We start from the raw sequence: 19,634 nt of genomic DNA, 5'->3' as shown, positions 1-19,634 counted from the left end.
TACAATTTCAGGTAACTAACCTACTAACAACGACTGCGCTTCGTCCCTTCTTTGTGCTCTTCCTAGATTTGCATCCATTTCTTCCCTTCTCCCTTCCCCGGCTCATTCCATCCTTATTCCTTCCTCTGTCCTCGCAATTTGCACCTCTTCTCTTATTATCTCACACTTTTTGTCTCTTCAGCTCTGGTCTTCGTCAGTCTATCAAAAAAAATGCACACCTGTATCCACATATTCAGTTCTGAAATAGGGTCTCGACCCGAAACATCACCTATTCCTTTTCTTCAGAGATGCTACGTGACACGCTGAGTTACTCCAGCTTTTAGTGTCTATCCTCTCTCTCTGTCCCTCCCCCACCCTAGTTTTCTGACTAGTTTTATTGTCCTCCTGATTAATTTTACTGTTTGTATGTCACCTTCCCCTCAGCCAACAATGAACCATTCTACATTTCCTTAATCAATGTCTGCTTTGATCTGACCTTTTCACGTCTTAAATTCACTTTGTACCCTTCCATATCTCTAGTTTCACTCTCCCCTGACTCCCAGTCTGAAGATCTCAGCCCGAAACGTCTTCCATTCCTTCTCTGCAGAGATGCTGCTTGTCCTGCTGAGTTACTCCAGCATGTTGTGTCTATCCACGTATTACTTGCCAGGTTTTGACCTGCCCATCCTCTCATCACATCATAAGACATAGGAGCAGAATTATGCCATTTGGCCCATCCAGCCTGATCATAGCTGATCTATTTTTCCCTCTCAATCCCTTGTCTTGCCTTCTCCCAGTAACCTTTGATACCCTTACCAATTAAGAACCTATCAATCTCAGCTTTAAAAATATCCAATGACTCAACCTGCACAACTGTCTGTGGCAATGAATTCCACAGATTCATCAGCCTCTGGCTAAAGAAATCCCACCTCATCTCCATTCTTTTATTCTGAGGATGTGTCCTCTGGTCCCTCTCTTTCAGCTTTCTCTAACCGCCTCCCCAACCTTCCCCACAACCACAATCAGTCTAAAGGGTACCGGCCCGAAATGTCACCTATCCATATTCTCTAGAGATGCTGCCTGACCTGCTGAGATACTCCAGCACTTTGGTAAAGCAGCAGCTGCAGTTCCTTGTGCCTCGGTCTTTCTCGATCATTTCCATGAATGATCCCAGGAATTAATGGGATAATATATGATGAGTGTTTGACAGCACTGGGCCTGTACTCACTGGAATTTAGAAGAATGAGGGGAGGTACCTCATTGAAACATACAGAATAGTGAAAGGTTGGGATAGAGTGGATGTGGAGAGGTTGTTTCTAGTGGGAGAGTCTAGACTAGAGGGCATAGCCTCAGAATTAAAGGACGTTCCTTTAGTAAGGTATTTATTCACAAAATGCTGGAGTAACTCAGCAGATCAGGCAGCATCTCAGGAGAGAAGGAATGGGCGACGTTTCGGGTCGAGACCCTTCTTCGCCCATCCCTTCTCTCCTGAGATGCTGCCTGACCTGCTGAGTTACTCCAGCATTTTGTGAATAAATACCTTCGATTTATACCAGCATCTGCAGTTATTTTCTTACGCTTCCTTTAGTAAGGAGATGAGGAGGAATTTCTGCAGTCAGAGGGTGGTGAATCTGTGGAGTTCTTTGCCACAGCAGGCTGTGGTGGCCAAGTTAGTGGGTATTTTTAAGGCAGAGATAGATAGATTCGTGATTAGTACGGGTGTCAGGGGTTATGGGGAGAAGGCTGGAGTTAGTTAAAAGTTAGGAGGGAGAGATAGATCAGCCATGATTGAATGGCAGAGTAGACTCGATGGCCTTGGTGGTGGGACGCCGCAGTGACGCCTCCCGGCCCCCAGGGGGCGCATCCGCCAGCTTCGGCCGGAACGCGTCGCCTGGCAACCAACGTAATACTCGGTGAGCCGAGGCCGCAGTCGGTCGTTGAGCCCGGGGCGACCGGCGAGAGGAGGAGCGCGGCAAGTCGCGGCTGCCCGATGGTGAGCGCGGTGCTCGGGCCGGCGACGACCCAGAGACGCAGCCCTGGGCCCGGCGACATTGCTGTAGGTTTGGCCGGGCGTTTTCGCTGCGATAAGTGATTTCAAACTGCGGTTGTGAGATGCGATGTCCTGAAAAATGACCCCAAACTGCTTTTCAGATTGTCGGGGTTAGAAGGGTCTCGACCCCAAACATCTCCGGAGATGCTGCCTGTCCCGCTGAGTTACTCCAGCATTTTGTGTCTTTCTGCTTTTCAGATGGAGCAGGTCCGCGTGGGTTTCCATCGGGTGCCCTGTTAACCCCCCCCAGATCCCAGAGATTTGATGGGTTAATTGACTGTTGTACAATTACCATGCTGTGCAGTTTAATGGACGAAGGGGAATTGATGGGCATTTCTGGGTGAGAATGTTGCAGGAGTCCAGGAAAATATAGAAGATGGGATGAGATTAAAGGGGACCAGACATTGATCCAATGGGCTGAATGGCCTCCTGCAAAATTATGGACATACAGTTAGGTTGATCGTAGCCTGAACTCAGAGTGAGAAATACTCAAGAAGAACTACGGCCAGGAACAATGTACCATCCATACCCCCATCTCAAATAAACATTCAATAAGCCCCTGCCCCCCAGAAATATTCCCAAAAACCTTGTCAAAAAAATTGAAATATCCTCCAAAGTAAAGCACATCCCAAAGAAACAAGCCCAATACCCACTCGCCAAAAAAACTCATGTCACTAAATAATGTGTATACCGTCATTGTATAGAAAGCCTAACAAATATCCTTGTCCCCAACTTCTCAAAAATTAATGCAAACATCAAAATTACACTCGAGCTACCTCCAAAATCGGCATTATCGAGACTCCTGAAATTACTCATAACACCCATTCAAGAAAATCATCCTTAATTCCAATCCCGGCCCTCATTAAGCCTAATCTAATAATCACATAACCATTACTGCCGCCACATCACGCAAAGCCATCTTCAGTCATGAGCCCTCATAACATCATCTTCAATACCCAGGCCCCAAAACACCCCAAAACCAATGCTCAGCGCACCCACAAAATAACCCTCAATACCTATCTCCTTCACCATCCCAATCATTCCATCACAACCTCCAAAGCCATTATTCTCAAGATTTTGTCCACCTCTGTGGGTGCCTCCAGACACCGTATGATCTTCATTTGCCCCATATGATCTTAACAATATCAATAGTCAAGGGTGTTTAATTGTCATATGTACCCACAATGGAACAATGAAATTCTTACTTGCGGCAGCATAACAGGCCTGTAAACAGAACTCATAGGGGAGGTCAGTATCTGTGATGGCAGTATCCATCATTGTTTTGTGATTAAGCTCATGAGGGTGCAGAGAAGATCCATGAGGATGCAGCCAGGACTGGAGGGCTGGAGGTGAGACTGGATGGGTTGGCACTGTGTTTTCTGCAATGGAGAAGACTGAGGGGCAACCTTATTAGAGGTTTAAAAAACATGAGGGATAGAGATAAGGTAGATGGTCATAGTCTTTTTCTTTAGAGTAAGGCAGTCTATAACAAGAGGTCTTAACTTTAAAGTGAGATGATAAAAATGTAAAGGGGACCCAAAGAGTATGTTTTTCCCCTACAGAGAATGGTGGTTATGATTATGGAGTGATATGGTAGAGGTGGATATAATTACTATGTTTAAAAGACAATTGGACAGATAAATGAATGGGAAAGATTTGGAGGGATATGGGCCAAATGTAGGAAAATGGGTCTAGCTCAGATAGGCACCTCGCTTGGTATGGGCGGGTTGAGCTGAAGAGACTGTTTCCGTACTGAATAACTGAATAATGCTATTGCCATACCACCATCAGTGTATCCCACATCACACAATGTATCACAAATCTGAATATACAATCCCCATACACCCTGTTCAATATCCTTATACCAATCAATAACCTCATCACCATTGTAGAAATCACCCTTACTACCCCTTCATTCTGTTCCACAATCTTCCCTCAGCGCTGTTCTCTTTATGAAGACACAAAGAACTGCAGGCTGGAATCTTGAGCAGAAGTGCTAAAGTAACTCAGCAGATCAGGCAGCATCTGTGGGGAGAATACATAGGCGATGCTTCGATTGGGACCCTTCTCCAGTCCTCCTTATGTCTACCCTTAGCTCAATGCCGATTATAGGAACTCAGATTAATGTCCCTATTATAGAATCTTTCAACTCATGAGGGCTTTCCAAACATCATGCAATCAATCGAAAATGTTTACATTACATTCACTGTTGGTAATATAACCTTTTAAAAGAGAGAATTACACCTTGAGATTCTGTGTTGAAGCCAGCCTTTGAATGTCATGGGTGGAAACTTCATTCAACAGATTTGTAAATCATAAAACGTGTCAGAGAGTTCTTAAAATTGAGACATTGAAGGGAATTTCTAGGTAGTAAATCTTGCTCAATATTAACAGACCACATAACCACAAGAGGAATAGAATATGACAAAAAATGAAGATGCTGGAAATCCGAAAAGAAAACAGAAAATGCTGGAAGCAGGTCAAGCAGCATTTATGGAAAAAGGAGTTAATGTTCCTTGTCAGAGATCAAATCATTAACTTTCCTTTCCACAGATACAGTTTTTCCATAATTTTCTGTTTTTTCACCAAATGTAGAGGATTTGTTTAGTTGTCCATTGGGGGATTATTGAGTGGAAGTGTTGTCAGCAAACCCTCAAACATCTCAATTGTGAACAGTGGATTTTGAAATCACAAAACATCATGTATTGTTCTTTGTACCATGATGGCAATCGGTTTTATGTGCTGAGCCTCCACATTAAAGCCATTTTTATGTGCAGGCTTTGAGCCACTGAGCTTGCATAAATCGCAGAGAGGAAAGAAATAAAAAAACATACGGTTTATTTCCCCCAAGATACTCTCAAGAAAGAACTCAACAAAATCTACTGTTCAAATAATATTCTATACTTACAAGCCGGTTCCAATAGCGGATGCCTTTCCACAGCAAAAAATTTAAATTGTGTGACTATTGTGAAAACTAGGTTCGCATAAGAACTTCAGATAGCAACTGACCATTTTATACTTTGCAACATTTTGTTCTATTCCTCTCTCATTATAACTTAATAATTATATTGTTTCTTTAAATATTAGACACGTTTGATTAATTTGTTTTATAAGTTGTTGAAATTTCTAATTTATGCTTTCTTTTTTTATCTGATGCTACAAGGTGGAGGAAAGATAAAATGTCCTATTTTACATTTACATAATCAAGAAGATTCTTCATTTGACAGTTACTCAATAATCTTAAAGGCCATGCAGTCCAAGGCTTATTTGTTGCTGGAAAGAGAACATATTCAACTTCAAGAAGCTAGATTCTTTGTAAGTTGAAGTAGTTTATACTCATAAAATTATAGAATGGTTATAACACTGAAGTAGATTGTTCAATCCATCTTGTCTGTGCTGCTCACTGCCAGAGCAACACCACTTCCACCCAGCAGTCCATTTTCCGTAGCTTTGCCAACTTCTCACCACAATATATTCATCCAATTTGCACTTGAAGACATCAATGGAACCTGTCTCCACCACATCTGCATTCCTGATTCTAACCACATGCTGCATAAAAAGTTCTCCTGTCGCTCTTAATTCTCTTTCCCTTTAATTTATATCCTTGACTGGCCATCAAAGGCAAGAGCCATCCATTAATCTTGTTTTTCAGACACATCGTTTTATATATTTCTATGAAATCTCCCCTCATCCTTCTCCAAAGTAAATAGTTGTAGCTGCTCAAATCTGTTCTTGGAACTGAAATCCCTCATCCAAGGAATCATTCTTGTAAATGTTTTGTGGACCCTCTCTGATGCATTCACATTCTTCCGATAACACAGTGACCAGATTCGAAGGCAATACTCCACTTGAGACCAGACCAAAATTGTGATAGAGGTTCAGCATAACTGCATTTATACTATTGATAGAACTGACTGTATGCCTTATTAATCATATTCCCAATCTGCCCTATCAGTTTCAATGATTTGTGCATGTCTCTCTGCAGCTGCAACCTTTTTGGAACAATAGTCTTTATCTATTATTTTATATGTCAATGATTTGAACAACAATGTATAAAGTATGATTAGTAAGTTTACAGGTGACACGAAAATAAGCGGTATCGTAGACAGTTAAATTGGTTCACAAAAATTACAGCAGCATCTTGATCAGCTGGGCAAATGGGCCAAGGAATGGTTACTGGAGTTTAATGCAAATAACTGTGAGGTGTCACAATTTAGGAAGTCAAACCAGGCCAGGACTTTCATAGGGAATGGGTGGGCCCTGGGGAGTGTTGTAGAACACAGGAATCAAGGAGTCCACGTACATAGTTCCTTGAAAATGGCATCGGAAAGAGATTGCATGGTGAAAAAGGCTTTTGTCAAACTGGCATTTATCAGTCAGAGAATTGAGTATAGAGGTTGGGATGTGATGTTACAGTTGAACAAGATGTTGATGAAGCAACACTTGGAATCTTTGGTCATTTTTCTATAGGGAAGATGCCATTAAGCTGGAAAGAGTGCAGAGAAGATTTATGAGAATGTTGCCAGGACTCCGGGCCTGAGCTGTAAGGAGATGTTGGACATGTTAGAACTCTATTCCTTGGAACACAGGAGGTTGGGTGATCTTACAGAGGAAAATTGATAGGGTGAAGTGGGGCTGGATGACTCTACATCTTCTCCTCATTCTTCCTATCAAAGTGCATCACTTCACATTTCCTTGCATTAAATTTTGTCTGCCATGTGCCTGCCCATTCTACCAATTGCTTCATGTTGTTCTACAATCAATGCAGTTCGCAATAATGTTAAGTTTTGTGCCTTCTGCAGATTCATAAATATGGTTTGTACCCTGTGTTTATATTATTAATAGGGATCAAATAAAACAATAGCCTTAACAACAATCCTATTTCATCCAGTTTGAAAAACAACCATTCACCATGTCTTTTACAAAGTCAACTTTCTTCGTTAGGTGAAATTGTACGTTTTTACAGTTTGTTTTATGAATTATTTTCCCTTCTAATGTCAAAATAAAGTAATTAGATCTGATTTTAATTTATTTCATTTTGTCATTGTTCCTTCATTTGCATTTCTATTTCTATATTAATCTCTTACAGTATTACTCACAAACAAAAGTAAAAGTGGTTCTATGTCATTCCTATTTAGGTTTTACTTGGTTTATGTCATTGCTTTCTACATATTTCTGTCTGTCTGTAATCTTGGTCCTATACATTTCTACAAAAGTTTTCCCTTCTCTTTGCCAAAGCCTAGTCTATTTCTGCCACTCTTTAAATCTTTAAGTTTGTGTTCCATGCAGTCTTTCAGAGTTACCGAATAAATTGTTTAAGAGGTTTGCTTGCTTTTGGTGTTGCTTGATTGCTTTAATTGCTTGCATTTTTGAGAGTAGAATAATAATTAAGCCAATCAATGCAATATGAGGATAATTGCTTGTTGACTGGGTCTGTGAAATTTAAGTCAGTGAGTGTTCTTCGTGTGAGGTTTGAGAAAGCAAATGCTTTATGCCATATAGACATACGCAATTGTGTTTTTTATGTAGAGAGAAACTGGACATAAAAACCATAAAATAGGTCGGCATGGTACCAATTTTGTCAGTGTGCTGGATGCCAATCATTTCTAAGTTACAATTGTAACCCTTAAAGGCCTGTTTTTACAGGTAATTTTCTTACTGCCTTATACTGCATGCACATGCAACATCCTGGAAAACTGCAGAGTTGACACAAGTATTTTGAAGCCTTGGGCCAAATTGGGCTATGAAAATTCTCTGGAGCAGAATTCCTGCATGAGTTTGCCCTGTGGAGTACTGGCATAAGTGCTCTTTTTAACCTCCTGCCCTGTATGTGGCATTCTCGTGGCTGAGGACTTATCCACTTGCAATTCCAACATCTCAACTATATTCAACATTTTGCAAAATGCCAGTGTTTAAGCTGGCAGCTATGTGTTGATCAAGCAATGTAGAGCCTTAGCTTTCTCAAGAGTACAGTAGCTGGGAAAGAGATCTTGGCTTTCTAATGGGGAAAGGCTCAAGAGTAAGGATAGGGTGTGTGGAGGTGCAAGTCAGGGATGCATCTTATACATTAAGCTGTTCCAGTACAGTTACAATATGTGGTTCATAAGGTTAAATTCCACGTCAAATGAATTTCACCAAATGTGACAACAAGGCATTCTGGTAAAACTGAAGATTCTGGGCATTAGGCAAAAACCACCACAATGATTTAAGTCATACTTCACACAAAGGGAGATGGTAACAGTTAATGATAATCCCAATCTCAGGACATCACTGCAAAATTTCATGAAGGAACTGGGAACTCCAACACCACTCAGAATGTTCTACATTATCTAGCCAAAGCACCTGACTTAATTGGCACTCCCATTAACATCCTTAATATCCCTTTGGTACGCATATACCAAACTTATAGTATGTAGCATCTACAAAATGTAGTTATTTATTTAAGAACTGTAATACAATTACTCATCTAAAATGCTCTGATAATAACTTGCAACGGTATTGTCAGAGCAAGGTATTTATTATCAAGATGACAAGGACAGCAGGAACATAAGAACATTACAAGGTCATTTATCATCCTTCTTGGAAATAAATTGTCATTCCTGCATTGTCACTAGATCTGATAGCATGCAAAGCACAATGCTGCATCTAATGAAACCACTGTCTTACAGCACATTATATCCAGGTTTGATCCTGATTTCCATATTGTCTGTGTAAAGTTTCCAAGTTCTTCCAGTGGTGCTCCGGTTTCCTCCTGCATCCCACAAATTTGCAAGTTGACTGGTTAATTTGCCATCAGCCATTGCCCCCTTGGTTAAAGGTGGGTGCTGGAATTGGGGGAGTTGATGAGAAAGTAGGGGAAAAAAATTAGATTAATGTAGAATGAGTGTAAATCAGTCGTTGATGGTCCATGCAAACTCAGTGGGTTGACAAGCTTGTTTCCCTGATGCATCTCTATAAACCTAGCATTGCGGAAGTACATTCTGCAGGACTACAGTAATGCAAAGAGGCTCTCCATTACTTTCTCAAGCTAATTATGGATGGGCAGGAAAGCTGCTCATATGGGTGATGTTGGCATTCTAAAAAATGAATTAAAAAAAGAGAGATGGAAAGATAGATAAGTGAGAGCACTCCATTATCTCTGAATTTGAACTTTGTGGCTGTCAGCCTAATAACGGCCACCATACAATCCTGTAGACTACTGAGTCAATAGCCACAGGCTTCCACCAACTGGTGACGATCATGTGTGAGATTTGTGCAAGAGATAGTGAAGTATTGTATTTTATAAATTTTAATTTGAAACACCAGGTGGCGCCACCAGCACTGGCTGCCTTGCCAACAGTCTATCCTTTCTACTGTTTTTTTTAGTATTTTAAGTATGTGTTAAAATATGTTTTAGTGTTTCTTGGTTTGTTTTGGGTGGGGGGGGGGGTGAATTGGTGCAGACTTTTTTTCAATCTCGTACCTCGGCGGAGATGCGATTTCTCTCCGTATCGTATCCCCGTCCCCATTGTGGCCTAACATCGTGGAGTGGTGCAGCCTTTTCTGGAGACCGGCCCGGCGCTTCAAGCCGCGGGCGTGGCGCGGACTTTAACCTCGTGGAGCTGCGATCCTTTGCCGAGGATCGGCTGTGGAGAGCTCCAATCGCGGGGCCTGTGGACTTTAACACTGTGAAGTCCGCGGTCTCTGGCAAGAAGAGGCCAACTCGGGAGCTCCGTGCTGCAGAGAGTGTTTCAATCCATCCCGACGCCGGAGTTTCGATCATCCCGACGTGAGGGCTTCAGACAGTCGGCAGTGGCGACTGTGGATGGTTCAACAGTTCTAACCGTGGGTGAGCAAAGGAGGAAGATGATTGAACTTTATTACCTTCCATCACAGTGAGGAATGTGGAATCCACTGTGGTGGATGTTTACATTAAATTTTTATTTTATGTCGCTGTGTGTCTTGGTGTTTTTACTTAGTATGGGTGTATGATAACTCAAATGTCACTGTACCTTAATTGGTACATGTGACAATAAATTCAATCTTGAATCTTGATCTCGAATCTTAAGTCTGCTAAGCCAGAAAAGTTGCCATTGTGTGAAAACTGTGACCTGATGGTACATATCTTGGAGTAATGATAAATGTATTGGGATGTGGTGAAACATGTGAATGTTTGGTGTGAGTTGACAATGACAGGGATTCCTGCCTTTCGTGATCATTTTCATTTTGTTTGAAGTAGTACGAGACTGGAGACGCAGTTGCTCAGATATGGTGTTTTATTTTTGATATCGAGATGTCTTTGTTGATATTAATGTGAGTTATTCAATTTTGAACAGTACTTCAGGCATGAGCTAGGTGTTTCATTCCTGATGTTGGATGTTAAGATTGACCTCATTCAGCTGTAGATCTATTGTAGACTTTGGATGCATCGTGTTGTGTTCCTAAGTATAAAATTCTTTCTCTTCCACAGGAACATTATTTTTGCAGTCTTTATGTTCCCAAGGACAATGATCTCAGTAAGGCTCATTGTATGATGGGCAGTGGTCCACCAATACCTTAACGTATTGATGCCTCTCATATGAGGCAAATTAGTAAATATTGGCAGCTTTTTTTATCATGGAATACACCACAAATGAGTCTAAATATCTTCAGCTACTATCCACATGGGTTCATAAGCTGTTAACTGCAAACTGAAGACTAGCAGTAGAGAGAAAAAGAAGAATGACTTTGTGTTGGTGAATATAATTAACTATATATGTCTTTGTGAGCACACACTTTAACAATAAATTATTATTTTACACAACTGAAGGGTATTTCCGCATGCCCAGTTAAAGAGGATCTATTAGAATGGGTGGCCATGGTGCAAGGATTGAAAGATTCTCTCTGGGAAGGTAAGTTTGGAACTAAACATCTTTCATCTATAATTTCTGAAGGGGAATGTATGGTGAAGGCAAACAAAAATTATGTTTTCTGCATCAGCAGATGTTGTCAATTAATAATTTAAATGAAAAGCCGGAGCAAAAAGCCTGGAGGTCTGTTTCAGATTTTCGGCTGTTCTAGAATTACACTGCTTTTCCTTCTGTCTGCATAGAGTTTTCAATTTCAATAAATCTGTGCATTTTTTTCATATTCTGTTTTTTTTTTAGTTTTTGAGAGGAATTGATAAATGAGACAGTAAATTCACTAAACTTCATTTTGAAACTAAATGAGTGGCAGATGAGTTTGGAATTGCAAAGGAAATTCCATTCTGCAACAAACAATTTTAACTATTGCAGATTTTAATGTTTTGAGCTCAAAACATATTTTTTTGTCATTATTTCCACTGTGTTTTTCTATTTATTTTCTTTGCTCCTGAAGTTCATACTGGAGTATGGTTGCTATAGCAACAATTAATCATCTGCATCTTTGTCTGCAGCACTGCTGAGCTAATTCTCCCCGCCGTAATCATTCTTTCCCCTTTCTCCTTCCCCTTCACAATTTTCTTTTCCCTGCACTCTTTCTTTAATACACGCACACTCAGTGGTGATATATGGAATTTTATCTATATCCTCCGGAATTACTAAATTCTCTATTTGATTGGCTTGCATATTCTAGTGCTTCTGTGCTTCAATGGAGGATAATATCAGAGGTATGAATTATCTTTTTATGCTTGTCAGACAATTCCAAAAGAGTCTAATCGAATTTGATTGATGAAAGGTGGAGAGCAAGTCAAGCTTAGTTTTCAATATTTCTTTGCCGATGTGACACCAAAAAGTTCAACCAAAGAAAATGCGTTCAAATATTGGGTCATACCTAGTAACAGAAAAGAAAAATTACTGAAAGATTTTGGACTCGTTTCATGTTGCGTAGAATAATTAATCACTGTCAGGTATAATAATATAGGAATTAATTAAAACCATGTTATTGTTCTCTCTGTTGGTGTTCTGAATTATTACTGACAGGGGCAAATTAGATGAAAAATAAGTTATTCAAGTACTTACCAGATTGAAGTCACTAAAGCAGTTTTAGTTCAGCATTGATTCCCATTTTGTATTTTATAATCCCTGCTGAAAGATTGGTAAAATGTGGTCATTGTACTGGCGCAATGAAAATTAACATTTAAAAAAAAAAGAATATTGAATTGAAAAAAGGAATGGACTCAAAAAATCTTTATAGGTTCTTTTACAGGTTCAAATGAGTTCAAACCTTTTCCATTGATTCTTCTGATCAAGAGGCCAACCAGTTGGAAAATCCAAAAATGAGTTGTTGGCCGATTTTAGATAGGCAGTATCACATGTTTCAACTCATAATAATAGCCAAATAATCACCACTGCGATGTGTACACAATGTGGCGATTCCCTCAGCCAAACAGCTCATTTGAGGAAATCCTGTAGTGAATCACTCTACATGACAATAAAAGTAATTAGGTGGATAGTATATTGTGTCTACAGAGGGAACATAGAACGTAGACCAGGACAGCACAGCAGCCATGGTTCTGTGCTTGCCATGATGCCAATCTAAACTGCACACCTGCCTGCATATGGTCTACGCCCCTCCATTTCGTGCCACTTCCTATATTTGTCTAAATGCCTTTTAAACATTGTTACAAGTGCTTCCACCACTTCCCCTGGTAGCACGTTTCAGGCACCTACCACTGGCTGTCAAAAAACTTGCCTTGTAAATCTCTTTTAAAATGGCCCCCTCTCACTTTAAAGCTATAAAGTATTTGATATCTCCACCCTAAAAAAAGGCTGACTATCCATACACCTCTCATAATTTTGTGCATCATCAAGTCACCCTCAGACTCCAACACTCCAGCGAAAACAAACCAAGTTTGTCCAATGTCTTCCTAGAGCTAATATTCTCTAATCAAAACAACATCCTGGCAAATCTGTTAGAATCTGAGGGTCATACTGCACGGAAGCAGGCCCTTCAGCCCAACCTCTTCTGTCCTTATCTCATAGCCCTCTGTCTCCTTTTCTGCCCTTTGTCCACCCACCTGCTATATCAGCCCCCTCACATGTATCAATTGTCTGCCTTTATCCCACCTCCCTTCCAGCTTTCTCTCCCTCCTAGTACAAACAGTCGGAAGGAGGGTCCCAACCCGAAACGTCACCCATCATATTCCTCAGAGATGTTGCCTGACCTGCTAAGTTACTCCAGCTCCTTATGTTTTTTGCTCAAGATTCCAGCATCTGCATTTCCTTGTGTCTATTCTGAGACGTGAAGTAATCTGTGTTGACCCACGTGCTTTTCCATTTTAAGTTGTCACTTGGCAGGCATTCTCATGAACCCTTGAGGATCTTACAGTTTTGCAAGGATGTCCTGGAAGCATTTTGCTCCTCTTGGAATATCTTTTCCTACTGGAGCTTCGCATTGACTGCTTATTTACAGAATCATATGGCAGGCATGCTGACAATGTTTCCCACCCACTGAAGCTTGTCAAGCATGATCAGAGCCTTGCAGCTGGAGATATTAGCCTGGAAGAGAATTCTGACTGGTTTACTTATGCTGCTAATGTATTACGGGTACTTTGTGGAAATAGCATTGGTTCTACCTCTCTGGTGCTTTGAGGTATCTATTCCATGCCTCCCCAACTTTCTACCTCTCACCCATCTCAATCCCACCCTCCTGTCCCATCAAGGTGGGAAAGTAGTGTATGTAGCTATGAAGGTTACATTTCTCGAGGTACCCAATGACATTCACCAGTATTGGTCTACTAGAGGTCCCTCAGAAATAAGTTCCCCAATATTACCTTGGCCAACAGAATATTACAGAGGCATTATTGCTATTGCATAAAATGTTTACAGCAGCCTTTACAGTAAAGGAGCCTTCAGCACTGGTCCTGGAGGTGTGGTGGACTCCAAAGACCGATGTGGGCAAGTTGGGCCGAAGGGCCTGTTTCCACACTGTATCACTCTATGACTATACGACTTTAAGAGATAAATGGTTCTGGGAACAGCATTAAATGGGCCATATCAGAAAAGAATATTTCAAAACAAGTATCAATTCACAGCTTACCAAGTGTAGTGATCCCTGTCCTATGTAAGCTTTGGGGAAATGGGCAAACTACAGCTTTGTGACTGATTACAGAAACTAAATCCTGACCTTCAAACATCAACAATAATTCCTTCTTTGTACCAGAAGTTCTTAATGGCTGTGCTGTTTTTCCACTTCATTAAGGTGCTGCGCTTCAACTTTCCTTGAAGTATACTGAAGATTACAACTCAGTCCCTCCCACTGTCACTTTCAATACAATTCCATTTCACCCCAATGGTGAGTACCTGAAACATTTTCATAAAGGTGGGTTTATTTGGGAACAACGTATTGTTAACAAAAATACCAGGGTATGTTGATTAACACCAAAAGCATACTGGACATATATCTATTATGAGAATCGCATTGGAAGTTGCAGAGATAATTGAAGACTAAGGTAATTAAATATTTCAAAGGGCAAAAGAAAGGACAGGGGCGGCAGTGGTAGAGTTGCTGCCTTACAGCGCCAGAGACCCAGGCTCGATCCTGACTATGGGTGCAGTTTGTATGGTGTTTGTACGACCTTGTGGGTTTTCTCCGGTTTCCTCCCACACTCCAAAGACATGCAGGTTTGTAGGTTAATTTCATTCGGTAAATTGTCCCTAATGTGTAGGATAGTGCTAGTGTACGGGGTGATTGCTGGTTGGCGTGGGCTTGGTGGGCCGAAGAGCCTGTTTCTAACTCGAAAATCTAAATGTCTAAATGGAAGTTGGGAAGAGAAGGAGGCCTTATCTATGGAGACCAGTAGGATTTTGTGCAGTGTAAGTGGTCTGCAGCTTGTGATTCCATCAAAGCTCATTAAAAAAGTGTGAGGCTAAGTATATTTCACAAGCGGGTAAAAGTAGGCCAGTGGAAGAAATAGATATGATTGTCACATAAACTGTTCTTGTTTTGTGGTTTTCTGATTTTCTTTCTGATTTAGGTAAAAATCTGTTATCTTACTCGATCTGTTTGTCTTTACTTCAATCTGTTTGTCTTTATCTTGTAGTGGATGCAGTCACAGGCAAGCCATGTGTAGACTTTCTTGATAATCCCTGGAAATGGGAAGAACACTTCTCCTTGACAGCTATCCTGCTCACCATTCAGGTAGGAGTCTATAGAAAACCTTGGTTATTAAACACACAGAATGGAATTGTGTCAGGCCAACCAACTCGGTCTCAGTCTCCAGTACATTTCAATGCAGATCCCAGCCAGATGCAAATTACGTCAGGCACACTGCATCATCCTCACGTAGATAAGATTAAGAACCTAATTTCAAATGGAACTCATTCACTTTTCAATCCTCATATAAAATGTTGTCACTCTTACCTGAAAGTCCCTTAACTACAAGATTATTAATTAATTCTTCCTCATTGCATAATAATAGATCAAACTAGACTAAGTGGACCCGTTGGGTCCAAGCCTCTCCTGATTGCCATTCCGCCTCCTTCCGGCCCCGCCTCTTTTGCTCCACTCCCCCGGCCCTCATTGACCACCGCTCCTGTCACTCGTGCGGTTCCAGTCCCTTCCCCATCGTCCGGTCCCGCCTCGTCCGCTCTCCTCACCCCCCCCCCCATTGGCCCTCAGGCGGGACCCGCCCCCGGCGGCCAAGTTAAAGTTGCAAGTGGACAAGGCATTTATTAAAGTTTAAAAAGTCATTTTTTAAGTTTATAAACTGAATAACTTTAAAACTTTAACAACCATTTGAACCGCAGGCCAATGGTTAGTAAGGTGGGCCTAAAATTGTTGCGCTATTGTGTACCGTTTTGGCTGTATTTTGGAAACAAATCTATTCACAAACCCACAAATATACAAGATGAGAGTTTTAGTAATATACTAGATCAAGTAGACCCGTTGGGTCCAAACCTCTCCTGCATTGGTGCAGCATTCCCTCCCCCCTCTCCTGCCCCCCTTCCCTCCCCCTTCCCTCCCCCTCCCTTCCCCCTCCCCTTCACCCCTCTCCCCTCCCCTTAACCCCTCCCCATGCCCTTCACCCCTCTCTCCCCCCTCTTCCCCTGCCCCCTCCACATCCCCTTCACCTCTTCCCCCATCGCTCCTCTCCCCTCCCCTCCCCTCCCCTCTCCCCCCCTCCCCATACCCCCACCCCACCCTCCCTCCCCTCCCTTCCCTCCCCCCTCAGCCCAACCGTGGACCCATTGCCGGGCGGGGAGTGCCTCCATGGCCGTGGATGGGCAAGGGGGGAGAGGGAAAAGGCACTGACCTCAGCCCCGTTTCTCCTGTGGGCCGGGGTGATAGCCGAAGCATCTCCTGCTGCTCGGCTGTGATCTACGGCGGGGAACGGCGGCGACGGCATGGATCCCTTGCCGGGCGGGGAATGTCTCCCGGGGCTGTGGGTGGGCGAGAGTGGACAGGGAGAAGGCACTGATCTCGGCCCCATTTCTCTTGCGGGCCGGGCATGGAGCCGAAGCCTCCCCTGCAGCTCGGCTGCGATCGGCAGACGGCCATCTTGTAGAGCCTCTGCTGTTGCGCCGCACCACGGGAGGAAGGTCAGGCGCAGGGCACGCCGGTACGGGCGCCGATCCTCCCGCTGGTTCTCCCGGGGGGGTGGGGGGGGGGGGGTGGGAGCGGGAGCGCATTAAAGTTTATTAGGTAAATTGTTTTTAAAAAGTAATAAAAGTAGGTTTACATAAAAACATAGAAACATAGCAAATAGGTGTAGGAGGAGACCATTTGGTCCTTCGAGCCAGCACTGCCATTCATTGTGATCATGGCTGATCATCTACAATCAGTAACCTGTGCCTGCCTTCTCCCCATATCCCTTAATTCCACTAGCCCCTAGAGCTCTATCAAACTCTCTTTTATATTCATCCAGTGAATTGGCCTCCACTGCCTTCTGTGGCAGAGAACGGGGGAATGGTGAGTAGGGTGCACCTAAAATTGTCACGCTGTCGTGTACCGTTTTGGCTGTGTAGGGCATGGTACACACATAAACACATTAATATAAACATACAAACAAACCGAGAGTTTTAGTAATATGTATTAGATAGATATAGATATAGCCTGTTCCCTTACAGTTTCCTTAACACTGCTCTGGACAATTATTTTGTATTCCTTCAAGATTTTGTACTCCAAATCATTACTGTTAATTTGGCTTTCCCTGTCTACTTGTAGACATATGGTCATGATGTTCCCCATGACTATTATATAACCCTTGTTACGTGTACCTCTAAATTCTGATTACCTATATTACCACTGTTGTTTGCATATTTATGGACAAATGCCACCTATGTTTTCTGCCTCTTACTGTTTCGTAGATTTATTCAAAATGAGTTTTCTTCTTTGCTCTTTGTCTCTGGGTGCTGCTCCTGCTTTTGGCTTTTCTTCATGAGCAAATAACAAGAGTTTCATAAAATACCTTTCATTTTTAAAATGCAACCATATCTGCGGTATGCTTTGTAACATTTAATGATTTTGTTGCAAATTCATTGCCTTTATACTATGTATTTATTTTATATACTGCTGATGTTGTATTTGAATAAGTTGCAGAAACCTATTTCCAGCAGAGGGAGCCATTGTCTGTGCTTTGCATTTCATCAACACATCCCAAGGCAGTATTCAGCCAGCTCCCTGAAATAACTTCCTGCTTTTCGTTTTTTTTTCATCAGTAAATATCAAGAGTTCCTTATCTGAACATTATTAGTCCTTTTCCAGCCACAGGTCCTGCATGACCCACTGAGTTCCACCCACAGGCTGTTTTTGCTCAGGATTCCAACATCTGCAATCTTTTGCACCAACCCCCACCCCCCCCTACACACACACACACCTGGAAATAACTACTCACGTTCTCATCTTTTGCTCTTTCCACATGTTTTTTGATGTGTGTCAGAATTTCACAAACATACATTTTTTTGGTAGACAGACTTTCTTCTTTGTAAATTCATTTTCATGATTGGGCTTTGCCAGAAATGTTAGCACTCATTACCTGTTCCTAACTGTCCTTGAGAAGGTGTTGGTGAGCCACCTTCTTGAACTGTACAGCCCCGCTAGTGAAGGTACTCACTCTGTATTAATGAGTTGCAGGACTGAGACCCAGTGATGATAAAGAACTAGCAACACATTTCCAAATCAGGATGGTGTGTGATTGAAGGGTAGGGATGTTTCCATGCACCTGTTGCCCCTGTCTTTGGCAGTAGAAGTCATGGAGGTGCTACTGGAATACCATTTATAGATGGTACACACTGCAGCCATTATGCACCAGCGGTGAAGAGAATACGTTTTAACATGGTCGATGGGTTGCAATATCAAAGCTGCTTTGTCCTGTAATGAGAGTATTCCGTGACTGCCCTGGGAATGCTTTTGTCGCCCTTTCTCTCACCATGTGATGTAACATATAATTAGGTAAATCTTATTTTTCTACACCCCTGATTTTTTGTCTTACGCTTCTCCCAATTTCTTCACCTTTTGCCTGACAGGAAGGGATCCAAGGATACGATTACAGTGACTGTCGCTCTTATAGTAACTTCTTCATATTCCTAATTTTATCTTCAAGCACCAACTATATATCCATGTTTCAGAAGGAGTCACTGGAAGTGACCAGGAATAGGATTACTGAATGATTTCTGGATGATCTGTTTTTAAATGCTCGAGGCAATGAGGCATTTGTTTTCAAATGAGGCAATATTTTTAAATTGTTTTCTCTCATGGATTCAAGGATAGTATTTTGTGACATATCTATTACACCCAGAGCCAAATCCATAGTGTCCAGTGAAGAATAAATAACTTTATCTCTTTAACTTAGTTTGAGTTAGAAGTTCAGTTTCAGTGTGGCAGAATGAGGTTTGCTGCAGGATTAATCAATTCCCACAAATACCGCTTGACTCGCTGAGATCCTTCAGCAGTTTCTTGCTCCAAATTCCATCATCTGTATAAGAAAATAACTGCAGATGCTGGTACAAATCGAAGGTATTTATTCACAAAGTGCTGGAGTAACTCAGCAGGTCGGGCAGCATCTCGGGAGAGAAGGGATGGGTGACGTTAGTCTCTTATACTTGCAAATCAATTTCCTTGTTATTTTAATTAGTTTAACTGGTTCTTTCTGAGACTCTTAAATATGGGAAGCCTTATTCTGAGCTGTGCTATAACCTCTAATTAGGTGATGTTGTCCAACCCAGTACTGGAAAATCCAGTCAATGTGGAGGCTGCCCAGATGTTGAGGGAGGACCCAGCAGGATATCGAGAAATAGTTTTGGAATGTGTCAGAGCCAGCAAGCAGCTCAAAGCAAGTAAGATCCTTAGTGTTATAAGTTAAACATTTGCATGGTAGAAAATACACAGTTCATAACTACTTGCCTGCTTAACTGTTTATATATCTTTGAAAGCGCATGGGGCTGGGGGTGGGGGTAGAAGGCAAGGGAAGGATGATAATTTCAGAAGTGGAATAAGGAAGCTCATTACAGGTCAAAAGGGACTAACTTTCTGCAAATTGCTTGTTCTGATCCACGTTGGTTCTGAAGTGATCCTCTGTATTGGACCCACAGTGATGTATTGGAGAGATGGTAAATTTATCCACAGATCTATCTCCCGTTCAATAAAAGGTGTACCTGTTGAAAAATAGGAATTTGGATCTGACATCTCTTTGGGCAATTAACCAGTTGATATCCTTCATCCAGGT

At 41.9% G+C, this 19,634-nt stretch overlaps 1 protein-coding gene across 3 annotated transcripts in view; it reads left to right on the top strand.

Annotated features, from left to right (window-relative positions):
- Positions 1-1,844: 1,844 nt before the first annotated feature.
- LOC144597845 (ubiquitin-conjugating enzyme E2 U-like) overlaps positions 1,845-19,634 on the top strand; it is a 55,695-nt gene continuing 37,905 nt past the window's right edge. Inside the window, exons 1-6 of one of the 3 annotated variants that reach the window (XM_078407511.1) lie at positions 1,845-2,035; positions 5,193-5,344; positions 10,818-10,899; positions 14,171-14,263; positions 15,012-15,109; positions 19,116-19,245. In XM_078407511.1, the coding sequence (XP_078263637.1) occupies positions 5,279-5,344; positions 10,818-10,899; positions 14,171-14,263; positions 15,012-15,109; positions 19,116-19,245 (469 nt within the window). In that variant the 5' untranslated portion in view covers positions 1,845-2,035; positions 5,193-5,278. The remainder of the gene's footprint in view (positions 2,036-5,192; positions 5,345-10,817; positions 10,900-14,170; positions 14,264-15,011; positions 15,110-19,115; positions 19,246-19,634) is intronic. The other 2 variants (XM_078407509.1, XM_078407510.1) reach the window with 2 other exon arrangements.

This window comes from Rhinoraja longicauda, chromosome 11 (assembly GCF_053455715.1).
Source record: "Rhinoraja longicauda isolate Sanriku21f chromosome 11, sRhiLon1.1, whole genome shotgun sequence".
Taxonomy (NCBI): domain Eukaryota; kingdom Metazoa; phylum Chordata; class Chondrichthyes; order Rajiformes; family Arhynchobatidae; genus Rhinoraja; species Rhinoraja longicauda.
Note: the sequence above shows the minus strand (reverse complement) of the source record. Positions and strands in the feature narration are given on the sequence as shown.